This window comes from Chelonia mydas, chromosome 12, assembly GCF_015237465.2.
Source record: "Chelonia mydas isolate rCheMyd1 chromosome 12, rCheMyd1.pri.v2, whole genome shotgun sequence".
NCBI lineage: Eukaryota > Metazoa > Chordata > Testudines > Cheloniidae > Chelonia > Chelonia mydas.
Genome location: NC_051252.2, coordinates 1157850 through 1174170, shown reverse-complemented (window position 1 = coordinate 1174170; position 16321 = coordinate 1157850). Strand labels below are relative to the sequence as shown.

The following is a 16321-nucleotide window of genomic DNA, read 5'->3' as shown; positions in this document are numbered from 1 at the left end:
AGCTGCAATGGTGCAGGTATGTCACTGTGGCTGGCATGAGCACTCATGTGCACGCCTATCACCTCTCATTTAGGTGGTTTTATTACGTCAATGGGAGATCTCCCCTCAGTTGGCATAGAGCAGCTACACGAACGATCTTATAGCATCAATACAGCTGTGCCCTGGGCGTTCGCTAATGTAGATGTGGCCTTAGTTTCCCAGACCTGAAGAAGAGCTTTGTAAACTCAGAAACTTGGCCATCTCTACACTACAATATTACATCGACATACAGCCAAGCACAGTTATTAAATTGCTTCTGCGCGCACGCTTGGCTCCTTGTGTCTGCATCATCACCAGGAGCACTTCTATTGATTGTATTGTCAATGTGGGGCACTCCCGAGAGCCAGTAACAGTCAACGTGAACCATTGTTCACGTTCAGGGTCTACACTGACAGGGCGTTGACCTAATTACATCGACCATGACTAAGCCGTATAGGGAGGTGTGTTACTAAATTAGCGTAGAGAGGCATTTATGTTGGCGGGAGCCAAATTTAAGTGAAGACATTTCCACATCTAGGCTGACGCAAGGAACTTATGGCAACCTGACTCTGTAACATAGGCCAGGCCTTCATCCCTCTCAACAACAGAAGTTGGTCCAATGAAAGTTATTACCTCACCCACCTTCTCTCATATCCTGGGACCAACACTACTACAATATAAGTGTATATAAGAAATTATTGTTGTTATTAATGAGGAAGTGCTCTCTCTGCAGCTCAAACCCTTCCATTGTTTCAGTTTCCCTCTGGTGATATTAGGAGCCCTACAAGAGTAAATTCACACTCTTGGCTTCTACCACTTCACTTCCCACCCTGCCCTCGAGCCAAGGAGCCGGTTCTGTAGCTAGCTGAGGTGTGGCTGGCTTGCGACACTCATGGTTTAAGATAATCAGTCTTGAGGGGTGGGATTCAAGAAGTAAAATACCAAACTCAAGATAAGGTGAGGCTGCTACCCAATCCTCACCACAATGCACCCTTTATTAGTTACATGTGCTTGCGAGAGATCGTGGATTGGACAAACTGGAGCATAAGTGAGATTTGTACCCCGAGAATGTCAGGCCCCAGCCCTAACAGAACCTTGCTCCCCTGTCCCCAGATGGGCTCTTCCCCTGCACCACAAGATAGAAGGAAGACAGAAGACTAGTAGAGTCCTCGAAGCTCTTGTCCTCTTCAGCCATCCAGAAGGCCACAGGACATTAAAGCAACGTACGTTAATTAGAAGTGTCATTAAACATTTGGTGCCTTTGTGAGGAGATGAAGAAGAAGAAGAAGTTCAATCAGCCACAAAAAGCATCATGATATTTACAGCACTTCTGAATGGAACATGAGATCTTCTTTTGTAAGGGAGGATGCAGGCAGTTCACCCCTACCCATGCCAAGCCAAGGAATGTGATAGTACAGGGGCTTTTTACTGACAGCAGCATACCACCAGTGATGCCTTGATCAAAGTGTATTTTGCTTAAATCAGAGACTCAATTATATGATTTCTTCCCCCCCAATCTAGCAAGGCTGTTACCCAGAATAGAGACTAGATTATAATTATCCCACTTACCTTTGATTTCTTTCTATTCTGATTGCAAAACTAGTGATGATTTATTTCAGATAATTGGGTTTATTGATTCATCCCAGGATATGTGCCAGGGAGCGGTTGTCTGGAGGACACACACTCAGGACCCACAGAAGCATGAGCAGACATGGACATGCCTGCCTGAGTCTCTCAAATACCTGGAAGCCCAAGCCCCAGAAGTGCTCCCTGGAAGCTGGGACATGGGAAACGCTTTAACCCCAAAAGGGTGGCACGCATGGGACACCAACTCTGAAAACAGCAAACTAAAAATTAGGGAATCGGGAACCCTGATTAGAACATGCAGTAGCCAAACAACAACATTCACTCAGGCCACTGCTCAGAGACCCTTGAGTCTCATACAAGGCAGAGAGAATTAGACCACTTAAGCCTACAAAAGTTAGTCACTTTAGACAGGGAGATTCCAAGAGACGCAACTCCCAATGCATTTCAATGGTATATGGGCACCCACCTCCATTTGGAAAATCCCATTAGAACTGAGTGATGTAAGCTGTGTTTCCAACATCATTCATGCCCAAGAAAGTTGAGTAAATATAGTACTATTTAACATCCCCATACTTAATTTCTGTGCAAAATTTTGGACTTGTTGGATGGGGGCCCAACTTTATGCCTTGTTTATAAATGCCCTATTTTATAGCTCTGGACTCCAGTTCTTGCATCAGCCAGGCTGTGGATTTTAGAGAATCTTCTATACAGTTCAGGCTATTAGTTCAGAATCTACCACTTCACCAAGAAGTGCCTGCAGTGCATCTGGCAATCAGAACTCAAAGACACTCTCTAAGGACTTGCTAGTGAAAAAAAGCAGAATGCCTCAAACTTCAGTCAATGTGATATAGTGGCAATTGCAGAACTGGATAACATGACTATCTGGGATCATTAGAATCAATCCCAGAGCAAGCCACTCTGCAAGTTCAAGTGAACAAATCAGCATACATTCTAGGGGGCTTCTGCCTGCATTTCAGAACTACTGTTAACTAGTTCTGCCTGCAAGAGCTGTGAGAGGCAGCAAACCCCAGTTCCAAGTGCACACCCAGTCCTCCAGCCTCTTTGCTGTCAAAGACCTTATCTTTATAAGAGACACAGGGCCAGAATGTGGTCAAACAGGTTCAAGCCATTAACAGAGACTGGAGAAACCAGCATTAGATTCATCCAAGTTCTATGCAGCATTCCTCAAAATCCTCCCTCTCCAGGATGTGTCTCCTGCCTGTCCAGTCTTCAGCCATACACACCAACACGCCTAGACGTCCAGTGAGCTGACCTAGAGCCTACATTCCAATGATCCAGGGGAGACTGAATCACCCAGAGACATGACGAATTTCTTTTAGCTGCATAGGGTGTCCTTAGCACAGGATTGTGGCAATAGGAGATAAGCCTAAGTTGCAGGCTTGTTCTTCCACTGGAACCATTTGGAAGGTGCTTATTGGAAATCATGCAGGTCCCATTTCACAGAGCTGTGGGCTGCTTGAGCATCCTTTGAGCACACCAGGCATTCCCACCCTTGGGAAACAAGAGCAAAGCTCTCTCACAGAACAGAGCAGAGCAGTAACCCCACCAGCATCACCGAGATCAGAATTGGTGCCTAAGTCTACAGTAGAATCCAGACTTATGCGAGAAGGATTTGCCTCTGTTTGGGGGAAAATTGAAGACATGCCATGATGTCATGGGGGCCTTAAAAAGACAGACTGAGGCTGTGTCTGCACTGCCACTTTCATGGCTAAAACTTTTGTCGTTCAGGGGTGTGAAAAAACACACCCCTGAGCGACAAAAGTTTTAGCGCTGAAAAGCGCCAGCAGAGACCACTTTGTCCCCAGGAGCTACACTCCCAGCAACAGAGCTACCACCCCTCATTCGGGGTGGGGGATTTTTTTAAATTGCTGGGAGAGCACTCCCCCAGCGATAAAGCATCTCTACACTACCCACTTCACAGCGCTGCCGCGGCCACACTAACGTGGGCAGCGTACACATACCCAAAATGCTCAGAGTACAACCCGCATGGCACATCGAATGTGGAGATAAGCCTCTCCTAAAACCCAAACAGCTGCAGCGTCTGCACAAAGGACAGGGTAATTTACAGATGGAAAAAACGAGAGGAAGTGGATGATGTAATCTCTTTTCAACTCCTGTCAGTGAGAGAGAATAAAAGCTATTACCTGGTCCAATAAAAGCTCTTACCTCATCCCCTTGTATTGCCAATATCCTGGGACTCACACGGCTACACCACCATTACACACACACAAGCAGTCATTGAAGGCAAGTGGGACATGTCCTCTTAACAGGGACTCTGGGCGACAAGTGTTTGCTGTGCCATTAGAATGGGATTTAAATCCTTTCTGGCCCAGGCAAAGCAAATCCGAGTCTGAGGGCATGCGTGCAGCAAGCAAGTCACTTGTTACTTAAATCAGCAGATGCCAGATAGAGAGTTTGTCTAGTGCCAGGTTGTGTCTGATCTCCCTCCACGGTCTGCTTTCCTCGGCTCTTGACTGGAACTATAAACTCACTGAACATTAAATGAAAAGGAGTACTTGTGGCACCTTAGAGACTAACCAATTTATCTGAGCATAAGCTTTCGTGAGCTACAGCTCACTTCATTGGATGCATATTGTGGATTTTTCCACAGTATGCATCCGATAAAGTGAGCTGTAGCTCATGAAAGCTTATGCTCAAATAAATTGGTTAGTCTCTAAGGTGCCACAAGTACTCCTTTTCTTTTTGCGAATACAAACTAACACGGCTGTTACTCTGAAACCTGAATATTAAATCTCACCAAAGGAGGGTAAATCCATCCTCATCATCGTATCCACTCATTCTACTCCACACCTGAACAGAGCCATTGTATGAACATACCCTCGTGTCTCCATGTCTGTACTTTGACCCATTAACCTTTTAGCCCCAATTGGGGCTATTGCAGATTATGTTTTCCTTATGCCATCCGATCCTAAACCGAATTTTGCACCCCTTGATAATCTGTACCTTATTCCCTGATAAACAGAAGCTTCTACACTTAAACTTTGTACCTTTTTTTTTTTAACATCATCTTAATAAAATTATTAAATCTGAACGGCATTCCCCTCCAGAACAGGCTGCAGAGTAGGAACTTGCTTGTCTGGCTAGCTCGTTGGGAGCACGGGGGAGGGGGCTGGAAGGGGAGTGGCATGGGAGAAAGGAGAAGAGTCTCCAAGCTGGGGACCATTTGCTCTTTCAAGGATTTGGAAGACTGAAGAATTTTGTTTCAAAAATGCTAACAGGAGCCCTATGATACCAAAATTCAGACGATTTACAAAGCCGTCCCTGAGAGACAGCTGGTGCACGGCCCTCGCTGCTCCATGCTGAAACACAAGGGCTAAACTAAGCCAAGAAAACAAACAAACAAAAAAAACCAAACAAAATTAGCCAAACAGAAACCTTGCACCCCATGGTCTGAAGGTCACTAAACGCTGGCTCTGGCACCCTCCCCAAGGGAGAGCAGTCCAAAGGAAAGGGAGGAAGCCTTGGTTATGAAAGACCTGCCACCAGTTCAGGCTAATCACTTCCAGGGGTAGGCAGCAAGATTCCAGCTGATACTAGCTGCTGTGAAGGGGGTGCAGAGTGCTAAGGGGGTCTCTGGCAAGTGTCCCCAAACAGGGCAGCTTTCAACAAGGGAGCCCCTCCACACTCCAGAGAGAAGGCCCTTGGAATGACCTACTTGGATTATAACCCCAGCCTCTGTTTATCTGAAAGCAGGAGACAGGAGATCAGAAATCAGCCAGCAAGCGGACAGAGCCCCAGGCCAGCAGTGAGTGGAACCACTACTGGGTGACCTGCAGGAGGAGCAGAAGAGAGAGCCCTCATCTTCCGCTCCCTTGGCCTGTTATGTTGGCTCTTTTCTACACCTCCGCATCCCTGGATGGCAGCAGCAGGCACCCTCTCTGCAGGGGAGTAGTTAAGGAGCCAGGGAGGGAGATGGATGGACATGACCAGCAGTGGGAAGTGAATTGGGCTGCTACTTTCCCCACTGGGTAGGTGAGGCATTAGAGGAAGGAGCCAGCTCCCTAGTCTCAGGAATTGCAGAGGTTAAAGGCCCCTCTCCCCACATCGGTCTTGTGATGACTGTGACAGGGTCAGGCCAGATGGCTACAGGAGAGTGTTTTGTTTTGTTTTTTTAGGAGAAAAGCTTTTGTTTAAGTATAAATCTGGAACGCTCTGGTGAAGGAGGCAGACTCAAACCGGAGAGGACACAGAGTGATGGAAGCCGTGGGTTGGCCCAGAGGCTGTCACAGAGCAAACAGGATGAGGAGTGCCACCATTAAACAGAAGAGTCCCATGGCCTCGGACAGGGCAAAGCCCAGGATGGCGTAGGAGAAGAGCTGCTGCTTGAGAGGGGATTCCTGGCATAGCCGATGATCAAGCTGCCAAACACTGTTCCATTACCTGCTCCTGAACCAGCCACCCCCACTGTGGCAGCACCCGCACCAATGAACTTAGCAGTAGTATCAATATCCCTGGAGCTAGGGCTCGTTTGGAACTCCCGGTGAGCCGGCTGTAGATGGGAAACACCAGAGAGCCGTACAGTCTGAGTCTCAGGCCTGCTCAGTACAGATATGGAAACCAGCCTTGCCAGAGCCTAGAACAGCAGCGGAAGCAAGGAGAGCCACTGGAGTCTGCATTTTGACTGATCTGCAGACAGTCGCCCCCACGCGAGTCCCCGAGCTGCTGCCCTTTGAGATATATTAGTCCCAGATTAAGCAGGTCCATTTTCCCTGGGTAAGGTAACAGGCAGTTTTCGAAACAGAAAAAAAAGGAACTTGCTGGAACAAATTCAGGCAGGCAGGCTAATTAGGACACCTGGAGCCAATTAAGAAGCTGCTAGACTCAATTAGGGCAGACTGGATAATCAGGGCACCTGGGTTTAAAAAGGAGCTCACTTCAGTTAGGGTTGTGTGTGAGGAGCTGGGAGTGAGAAGGCGTATTGCTGGAGGGCTGAGGAGTACAAGCATTATCAGACACCAGGAGGAAGATCTGTGGTGAGGATAAAGAAGGTGTTGGGAGGAGGCCATGGGGAAGTAGTCCAGGGAGTTGTAACTGCCGTGCAGCTGTTCCACGAGGCACTCTAGACAGCTGCAGTCCACAGGGCCCTGGGCTGGAACCCAGAGTAGTGGGTGGGCCTGGGTTCCCCCCAAACCTCTCAACTCCTGATCAGACACAGGAGGAGTTTGACCTGGACTGTGGGTTCCCCCAGAGGGAAAGGTCTCTGGGCTGTTCCCCAACACACATGGTGGATTGGCAGGATTGTTGTTCTTCCTTTTTCCCATGCTGGCCAGTGATGAGGTTACCTGAGTGAATGGCAGGTTTGAGCCACTAGCAAAAGTGGCCAAATTGAGGGCTGCCATGAATCTCTGAGGAAAGCAAATCCACCAATAAGTGCAGGACCCACCAAGGCAGAGGAGGAACTTTGTCACATGACTTAGGAGCTCTTTGTACTGGATAAGAATACTGTACATGTCGGCTATATGGACACACTATTTATAGCCTCCTTAGGTAGCCCCTGCCTTGCTTCCAAGTGCTTGAGTTTGGTGAGAAATGCACTGGGTAACTACCCTCACATCTCGCCCACAACTAGCTTTTGAGAGCATGTTGCTTGGGGTTTAAGCTTTAAACAAGCATTGGATGATGGGTCACTGGATCTTTAATATGTGAGCATTGCTGGCCAGGCTAATGAGGACTCCTTGGGAGCACTGCCTGATATGCCATTTCACCGTACAGCTACCATGCATGCACAGAACAGCCCGCCTTCACTCCAACATTGGCAAAGGAGTGTGGGGAGGGGGAGGAGAGAATAAAAGAGAGTCAAAGTAAGCAAGGATTAAGACCCTGGGTTCTTGACTCGAGAGGCTTCGTGTCAAATGGACCCTCTTTGTGCCTTGTCTGAAAGGGGCGGCTAACAAAGCTGTGTGGTGATGTACGGCTTCTCCAGCTGTAACATTCAAGCACGTTTACAAGGGAGAATAAGCATTTAAGTATTCTTGACCCTGCCGCAGCTGGGGGGGAGGGGTGGGTCAGACTAGATGAACTCTCAAGATCCCTTCCAGCCCTGTGTTTCTCTGATTAGCTTGATTTACAACTAGCACTGCTACCAGCTGCTGGCGTTTACTGTACATTTGAGAAGTTTCTTTAGCTGGTTCAGAGGTGGATGATGGAAAATCTTCTGTTGCCATAAGATCTCTCTCCAGCAGCTTCAGAGAGAGTGAACCAAGCCTAGTTTTCAAATAATGATAATTCCTTTACCTTTTTTTTTATCCCTGCCCTAGAAAGCTGGCCTGCATTTGAGTCAGCCTCCAAAGTTACCTGCCACAACACTGGTGTGCCACAATGTGGTTTCGTTGTGTAGACAGAGGGACACTAGTAGTATTAAACGCCTGAAATTTCAAGGAGCCATTTTTGGATCTTTTCATCTCAAGCCAAGTACTTCCTCCATTTAAACCTCATTTCAAGCAGAGTCTAGTTGCCAGTGAGACTCAAACCTACAAATATGGAAGCACAAGGATCACTACCCCACAGTTACAAGGGGGAAATCAAAGTCAGTCTTCGAAAGGCACCACAACGCCCCCAGACACTGAACCTCAATGCCCTGTGGCTGCTTTCCCTCCCAATGCAACCATGCCCTGGCTACAACAGAACTCCTAACCTTATCTCCCAAACCTCTTCCCCCCACCTCGAGCACCCCCTTCACTGTAACGGAGGGCACCACGCAGGCCTTCCCAACAAGCTGGTGCATATGGCGCAAGTGTGCTTTGACTCCTCCCTTTCCTTTGCCCTGCCTATCTGAACCCTGCTGCCTCTTCTGCCATACAGCTAAGATCCATCTTTCTTTCTATTCCCATGGCAGGAACTCTGAGCCAGGACCAAAGTATCCAGCTGTGATTACTGCAGACTCTTCTCTGGCCTCCCTACTTTATGTTGCCTCCAACACTTGATACAAAACACTGCTAAAATTACATTCCTTGGCCACGATCTTCCCTATTTAGCACCTCCATCCCTGCTGCAATCCCAATAGTGCCAGTCTCAATGTGACCCTCTGTTCTTCTGCTCCAGCCCAGGTCACCACGCCACGTCCCAGACATGTTTCCTGAGTCAGGTGCCACTGTCCCCTCCTGAACACCCATTTCTATCACGACTCCTACAGGGATAACAGCAGGGCTCTAAGCTATTCCAATATGTAGCTTAACATGATTACACATTCAAGCTGTATTTCATCAACATGTAGCCTGTCATCACCCGGCCAGCTTACCTGTCTCTTGTCCCCTGCTCTCCCCTACCCTCCATCTCTGCCTGTTGTCTTTCTGAAGTGTAAAGCTTTTGGGCAGTGACGCCCATGTTGGGAAGATGCCCATCACATCCTATGCCTGCTAATGGAAGCGAGCAACACACAGTACAGAGTTGGCATTAGCAGCAGGGTTGGGCCCGATCTATCGCCACTATTGTGAATAGTGAGGATTAAGCAAAACTTTTCCTTAAATCCAGCTGGCACATGAATTGACGGGGATTTAACTTTAGGGAAAGTTTGCAGGGACAATAACAAACAGAGCTTGGTGAACAGCTGATGTTTTGGTCCAGTGCCAGTAGAGAATTTTTTTTAAAAAAAAAAAAATCAATTCAGTCAAACCAAATAAAAATTCAGAGTGATTAAATCAGAAGATTTTGTTTTGGCTCTGTTCCAGAGCAAGGGTTTGAACCTGGTGTGTCATACCCCTGGTGAGCACCCCGTCATTGATCTTCGTGGTCAGCTGCAACTGTATTTTTTAGCAAATAAAGTACTTATAAGAAAACCTGAATTTAGCTCTAGTAACCAGCCTTTTCCCTCCGGAGGGGATAAGAAACCAGGAAACAGACAGGAATCAAGATTTAAAAATCAGGGTAATTATTTGAGAGACTAGTTACTCAAAACCAGTTGAATGGATTTTCTTCATAAATACTTTTACAAAAATATTGCTCTTCGCCTTCAGAGGAAGTCTGGTAATTTCAGACCTGACCAATTTTTACTGCTAAAGTTACTGGTGCGTCAGTACACAGCTTTATGACAGAAGCTGGGTACAAGCTCAAGAGACTAGCTCACTGTTTCTGTATAATCATTGACAGTGTAACATTGGGCAGTGCCATGCAGTGACGGGAGTGCAGCATTTGCTCTGGCATCAGTTGTTAACTACCCCTCCCACCTCCACCCCTTTAGCCCATGCACAGAAATGAAGCCTTTCAAAGCAGCATACAAGCTATTTGAGAACGGAATTAATTAATTGAGAACCAGGATCTCTGCATGAAGAAATGAAGCATTTTTCCTCCCACTTCTGCGAACAATTTTGAAATATTAAACCCTCAGTTTAGCCTAAAAGAAACAATTATTTTATTCTTAGTGGTGACATTCTCTGAAGTTTGTATGGATGGGGGGAGGCTTGAGGGGGATGTGTACAATGCAACCCACCTCTAGGCACCTCCTGCTGGGATTTGTGCCCTGCCACTGATCTTCCTTCCCTGGCATCCAGGAACAACTGCTCTACCTCTGGGAGTATCCCCATCAACGCAACACTTTAGAAGTGAGCAGAGATTGCAAAAGGGATTTGCTCTGAGCTAAGGCGGGGCTAGTGAACCACAAACCTTGTGTTGTTACTCCCCCCCACCCCACTCTTATATTTCCACATCCTAGTAAGAACAGAGGGCAAGAGGATGGGGGTAGAGGGGTAGTGCTGAAGTTCAGAAGATGAGCAATAAGCCAGCATGGAAGTGAAAGGGGGGCACGCAGGTGAGAGGTGAAGGGGGTAGGATGTGCACTGCAGGAATAGGGGGCAAAGGGGAAGGGAGGGGGACCGAGGGAGGGGCCAGGTTGCAGAGGCAGGGGCCTAGGGATGGATGCAGGGGGTAGGGGTATGCACTGCAGGAATAGGAAAGGGAGAGGGGCCCAGGGAGGGGCCAGGTTGCAGAGGGCAGGGACGGGGGACTGGGGTGCAGAGGTCAGGGACAGATGTAGAGGGAAAAGGGGCAGGGAAGGGAGCCCAGGGAGGGGCCAGGGTGCAGAGGGCAGGGATAGGGATGGATGTAAGGGGCAGGGGTGTGCACTATAGGGGTAGGGCTCAGAGGAGCCAGGAAGGGAGTGGAGCCCAGGTTGCAGAGGACAGGAGCCTGGGGGACCAGGGAGTAGAGGACAGGGACAGGGTACAGGGATGGGTGCAGGCTGGGGGTGTGCACAATGCTGGGATGGGGCACAGAGGATGGGGACAGGGATAGGACACAGAGCAGCAGGGAAGGAAGCGAGGCCCATAGCGCAGAGATGGGACTAGGGTGTAGGAGGCAGGGATGGGGCGCAGGGGGTGCAGGCTGGGGGTGTGCACTCAATGCAGGGATGGGATGGGGACAGGGGGACTGGGACAGGGAGAGGGCACAGAGGGGTGGGGAAGGGAGCTGGACACAGGGTGCAGAGGGGGAGGACGGGGCCTGAGGGACCGGGGTGCAGAGGGGGAGGATGGGGAGGTGTGTGCAATGCAGGGATGGGGCACAGAGCGGCAGGGAAGGGAGCGGGGCCCAGGGTGCAGAGGGCGAGGACAGGGGCAGGGATAGGGACAGGTGCAAGCTGGGGGGGTACGGAGGGCAGGGACGGGGCACGGGGAGTGGCACAGGGATGGGAGCAGGCTCGGGGGGGGACAGGGACGGGGTGCAGACCGTGGGGCGTAGAGGGCGGGGGGGCATGCTGGGGCAGGGTGGGCAGGGGTTGCGCAGGCGCAGAGGGCGGGGGGGCACGCCGGACGGGGGGGGAGCTGCGGGGACGGGTGCAGGCTGGGGGGGGGGGGCAGAGGGCAGGGACGGGGTGCTCTGGGCAGGGACGGGGGGCAGGCTGGGGGGGGGCGCAGGGACGGGAGGGCACAGGGGGCAGGGCGTGCCGGGCAGGGATGGGTGCAGAGGGCAAGGACAGCGGGGGGGCACAGAGGGCAGGGATAGGTGCAGGCTGCGGGGGGGGGGGGCGCAGGGGGCAGGCTGCGGGGGGGGGGAGGGCGCCGGACAGGGGCAGGGCAAGGATGGCGGGGGGGGGCGCGGAGGGCAAGGACGGGTGCAGGCTGGGGGGCACAGGGACGGGTGCAGAGGGGCGCACCGGGCAGGAATGGGGGGGCGCAGGGACAGGGCATGCCGGGCAGGGACGGGTGAGGCGGCGGGGGCGCAGAGGGCAAGGACGGGCACAGGCGGCGGGGGGGGGGCACGGAGGGCAAGGACGGGCGCAGGCTGTGGGGGGGGGCAGGGACAGGTGCAGGCAGGGGGGGCGCAGGGGGCAGGGACAGGGCGTGCCGGGCAAGGACGGGTGCAGGCGGGGGGGGAGCGCAGGGGGCAGGGACAGGTGCAGGCTGGGGAGGGGGCAGGGACAGGGTGCGCCGGGCAGGGACGGGTGCAGGCTGCGGGGGGGGGGGGCGCGGAGGGGCAGGGACAGGGGGCACCGGACAGGTGCAGGCGGGGGGGGGCCACAGGGGACAGGGACGGGGCGTGCCGAGCAAGGACGGGTGCAGGCTGGGGGGGGCGCAGGGGGGGCGCAGGGCAGGGACAGGCGGGGGGGGGCACGCAGGGGGCAGGGACAGGGCGCGCCAGGCAGGGACGGGTGCAGGCGGGGGGGGGCCGGGCCGCGCAGAGGGCAGGGACGGGGGAGGGTGCAGGGCAGGGACGGGTGCAGGCGGGGGGGCGCGCAGAAGGCAGGGACGGGTGCAGGCGGGGGGGGGGGGCGCAGGGGGCCGGGCCGGGGGGCGCAGGGGGCCGGGACGGGGGGGGGCGCAGATGGGGGGCGCAGGGGGCCGGGAGCGGGCAGGGCCGGGGCGGGGCGCAGGGGGCCGGGACGGGGGGGCACAGATGGGGGGCGCAGGGGGCCGGGAGCGGGCAGGGCCGGGGGGGGCGCAGGGGGCAGGGCCGGGGGGGGGGCGCAGGGGGCAGGGACGGGTGCAGGCGGGGGGGGCGCAGGGGGCCGGGAGCGGGCAGGGCCGGGGGGGGCGCAGGGGGCAGGGCCGGGGGGGGGGCGCGCCGGGCAGGGACGGGTGCAGGCGGGGGGGGCGCAGGGGGCAGGGCCGGGGGGGGGGGGCGCAGGGGGCCGGGAGCAGGCAGGGCCGGGGCGGGGCGCAGGGGGCCGGGGCCGGTACCTGCGGGGCGGGCGCCGGGCGCAGCTCGCCCAGGTAGTACTGCTCCAGCCAGCGGCGCGCGTTGCGCGAGTGCCGGTGCGGCGGCCCCTCCAGCGCGGCGCTCACGTCCCCGCCCGCCCGCTCCCGCAGCAGCTGCTCGCCGCCCGGGTGCAGCCGCACGAAGCCGCTGAGGTCGTAGAGGCGGCGGCCCCGCAGCACCAGGCAGGCGCCCTGGGCGCAGCGCTGCCGCAGCTCGGCCGGGCTGTAGGTGCGGGGCGGCGGGGCCATGGCGGGTCGGGACGCTCCGGCTGCGGCTCGGCTCCGGCTCCGCTCCTCGGGGCACCCGCAGTCGCCAGCCCGGCACCTGCTCGTTTCCATATCATGCATAGGCATGAGCGCCGCCACGCCCCCAAGCGGCGCCTCATGGATATTCAGCAGGCGCGCGGGGCTCTGATTGGTGGCTGGGGCGGCGGGCGGGGTGAGAGCGGCCAGGTGCGGGCGGGGCCCTGAGCCAGACCCGCCTCTCCCGGGGGCAGCCGGAGGGAGGGCGGGAGCCCGGCGCTGGGTGCAGCTGAGTGTTATCAACAACGCCCAGCCCCCCGCTAGCGGCAGAGCACGTCAGACAGGTGGGCAGGAGCGGTAGCCCCATTTTACAGAGGGGAAACTGAGGCACGGAGTGGGGGCTGTGGCTTGCCCTAGGTCACCCGGCAGGGAACGGGGCACAAAGCCCGGCTCTCCTGCCTGCCAGTCCGGCGCGCTCGTCCCGAGACACACGCTGCCTCCCTCGCCTGGGTTATGGGCAAGATGCCCCACCCACAGAGGACCCGAGAGCCGCCTCGAGGGGGGTTGGAGACCCAGAAGAGGCTGTGAAGCCACTTCGCGGAGGTTTTGGAGACCTAGAAAGGGAACACGTGACTGTTATTAGTAATAATTACCCATTATAGTTAATCATTAGCCCTATTCACTATACAATCCACAAAAAGCTGCTTGGTTTTTAACTGTGCGTGTCACCTTCCAGGAAACCACATTAGCAAGGAACCTAGGGCCCTCCCCAAAGTGCAGGTTAGCTACAGCTAGGTTGCGAATACAATGGGCCGGATCCTTGGCCCCTTTGCACTGCTTTGGGGGCCCAAAGCAGCATGAAACCTTGCCTGAGAATCTGGCTGAGGATGCTCAGGGGACCCCAGTACAGGGGGTGTTTTGGGGATGAAGCATGGCCAGAAGAGGTTGCATTCAGACAATCCCCAGCTTCCATAATGGGGGCTGTTGCAGACAGCCATAAATTAGAGCAGCCCTGAGGCTGCTTATGATGGTAGCTGAACTGGACCTTGGCAAGCTTGGCCTGGGGTATCAGGGGAAAGCAGTGATAGTGTAAAACCACCTTCTCCTCCCTTGGGTCCTGCGCTGAGCCTGACACAAAGATCTGGGCCATTTTCATTATTATCAATTGTTTGTATTGTGGTAGTATGCAGGAGCCCAGTCAGGGACCATGACCCTGTTGTGCTAGGCGCTGTACAAACAAACACAGCCTGCACACCAGCTGCCTCACCCTTGTCAAGCTTTTTGTGAGCAGCATCCCAGCCAAGGGGAGCTTTAAGGAGGGATTTGAAGGAGCACAGTGAGGCAGCTTGGCGGATGGTTGCAGAGAGCACCTCCCACACCTAAGGGACAGTATGGGACACAGCACAAGGGTGCTTGTTGGAAAATGTAACAAGTGGACAGTGAAGGCTGGTGTCATGGGCTGGTCAGAGGTAGGAGTCATTGTTCCCCTAGTGTATGAGAAATAATACATAGGGTGGGGACAAGCTGCAAAGAGCCATAGCATGGATAACAGATGATAATGGTGCAAGGAAGAGTTTGGAGCACAGAGGCACACAAAAAAAGGAAGGGGATACTGAGACACCGGGTGAGGTGGGGTTGTGCTTTCCCCCAAAGAGAAGAACATGAAACTCTGTGTGACACAGATTTCCTATTAGTTACTTTACTGTGCTGATAAATATCTTTGTGACTGAAGTACCTTTCTCTGAAAAATTAGCATTGGAAAATTAGCATGTGCAGAATAAGGAAACACTGGCTGCTCAGTGAACAAGGAGAGGGGGACAGACCCAGGCCTATGGGACAGCACAGGAGAAGACCAGAGGAATGGAATGGGGAGAAGATGAGGAAAGGAGTGGTTAGGCAGGAAGGTTATGGGGAAGAGATGGGGATAGGGGGCTATGGCTAGTTGCGCATGTCCTCATGTTTTTGTCCTCCACCAAAGGCTCTTAAGCAAAGTAAGCCACCATGGGATAAGAGGGGAAGTCCCTTCATGGTTTAAAAGATAGGAAATAAATGGTCAGTTTTCACAAGGGAGAAAGGTAAATAGCGGGGTCCCCCAGGGATCAGTATTGGGACCAATGAGGTTCAACATATTCATAAATGATCAGGAAAAAGGTGAGGTGGCACCCAAAAAGGCCAACAACAACAACCCAACAGTGCAGTGGCAAAGCGTTACAAAGGGATCTCACAAAACTGGGTGACTGAGCAACAAAATAGCAGATGAAATTCATTGTTGACAAATGCGAAGTAATGCACATTGGAAAACATTATCTCAACTGTTCGTACAAAATGATGGGGTCTAAATTAACTGTTACCACTCAGGAAAGAGATCTTGGAGTCATCATGTATAGTTCTCTGAAAACATCTGCTTAAAGTGCAGCGGCATTCAAAAAAGCTAACACTGTTAGGAACCATTAGACAGAAAATATCACGTCACTATATAAATCACTGGTATGCCCATACGTTGAATACTGCGTGCAGTTCTGGTCACCCTGTCTCAAAAAAGATATAATGGAAAAAAGTACAGAGAAGGGCAACAAAAATGATGAGGGGGATGGATCAGCTTCCATGTGAGAAGAGTTTAATAAGACTGGGACTGTTCAGGTTGGAAAAGAGATGACTAAGGGGGATATGATAGAGGTCTATAAAATCATGACTGGGGAAGAGAAAGTGAATAGGGAAGGGTTAGTTACCCCTTCACTTCACACATGAACCAGGGGTCACCCACTGAAATTAACAGGCAGCAGGTTTAGAACAAACATAAGGAAGAACTTCTTCCCACATCGCACAGTCAGGCTGTGGAACTCATTGCCAGGGGATGTTGTAAACGTTAAAAGTGTAACTAGCTTCAAAAGAATTAACTAAGTTCATGGAGGATAGAGCCATCCATGGCTATTAGCTGAGATAGTCAGGGACATAACCCCATGCTCTAGGTGTTCCTAAACCTCTGATTGCTAGAAGCTGGGGCTGGATGAAACAGGTTGGATCACTCAATAAAGTGCTTTGTTTTGTTCATTCCCTCTAGGGCACCTGGCATCAGCCGCTGTCAGAAGACAGAACACTGGGCTGGATGGACCAGTATGGCTGTGCTTATGTTCTTATGTTTATATTCTTATGTGTGCTGCTAACAGATGTACCTCACACTTGCACAGAGTGTCCAAAATGCCATGCTGGGCACTGGTACACGCTGTGTACACACTTGTGTCTGCCTCCACACTGTCCCTCCTTGGTACGTGATGTTAGTTCTAGCATTTCCACAGGAGACACTC

At 52.8% G+C, this 16321-nt stretch overlaps 1 protein-coding gene and 1 pseudogene across 1 annotated transcript in view; both read right to left on the bottom strand.

Moving 5' to 3' along the window:
• The window catches only part of FA2H (fatty acid 2-hydroxylase), a 75496-nt gene extending 62394 nt beyond the window's left edge, over positions 1 to 13102 (bottom strand). Inside the window, exon 1 of the mRNA XM_037877813.2 lies at positions 12756 to 13102. Coding sequence (XP_037733741.2) covers positions 12756 to 13022 — 267 coding nt within the window. The 5' untranslated portion in view covers positions 13023 to 13102. The remainder of the gene's footprint in view (positions 1 to 12755) is intronic.
• Positions 5744 to 6263, bottom strand: LOC114022252 (annotated as a pseudogene).
• Positions 13103 to 16321: the final 3219 nt, after the last annotated feature.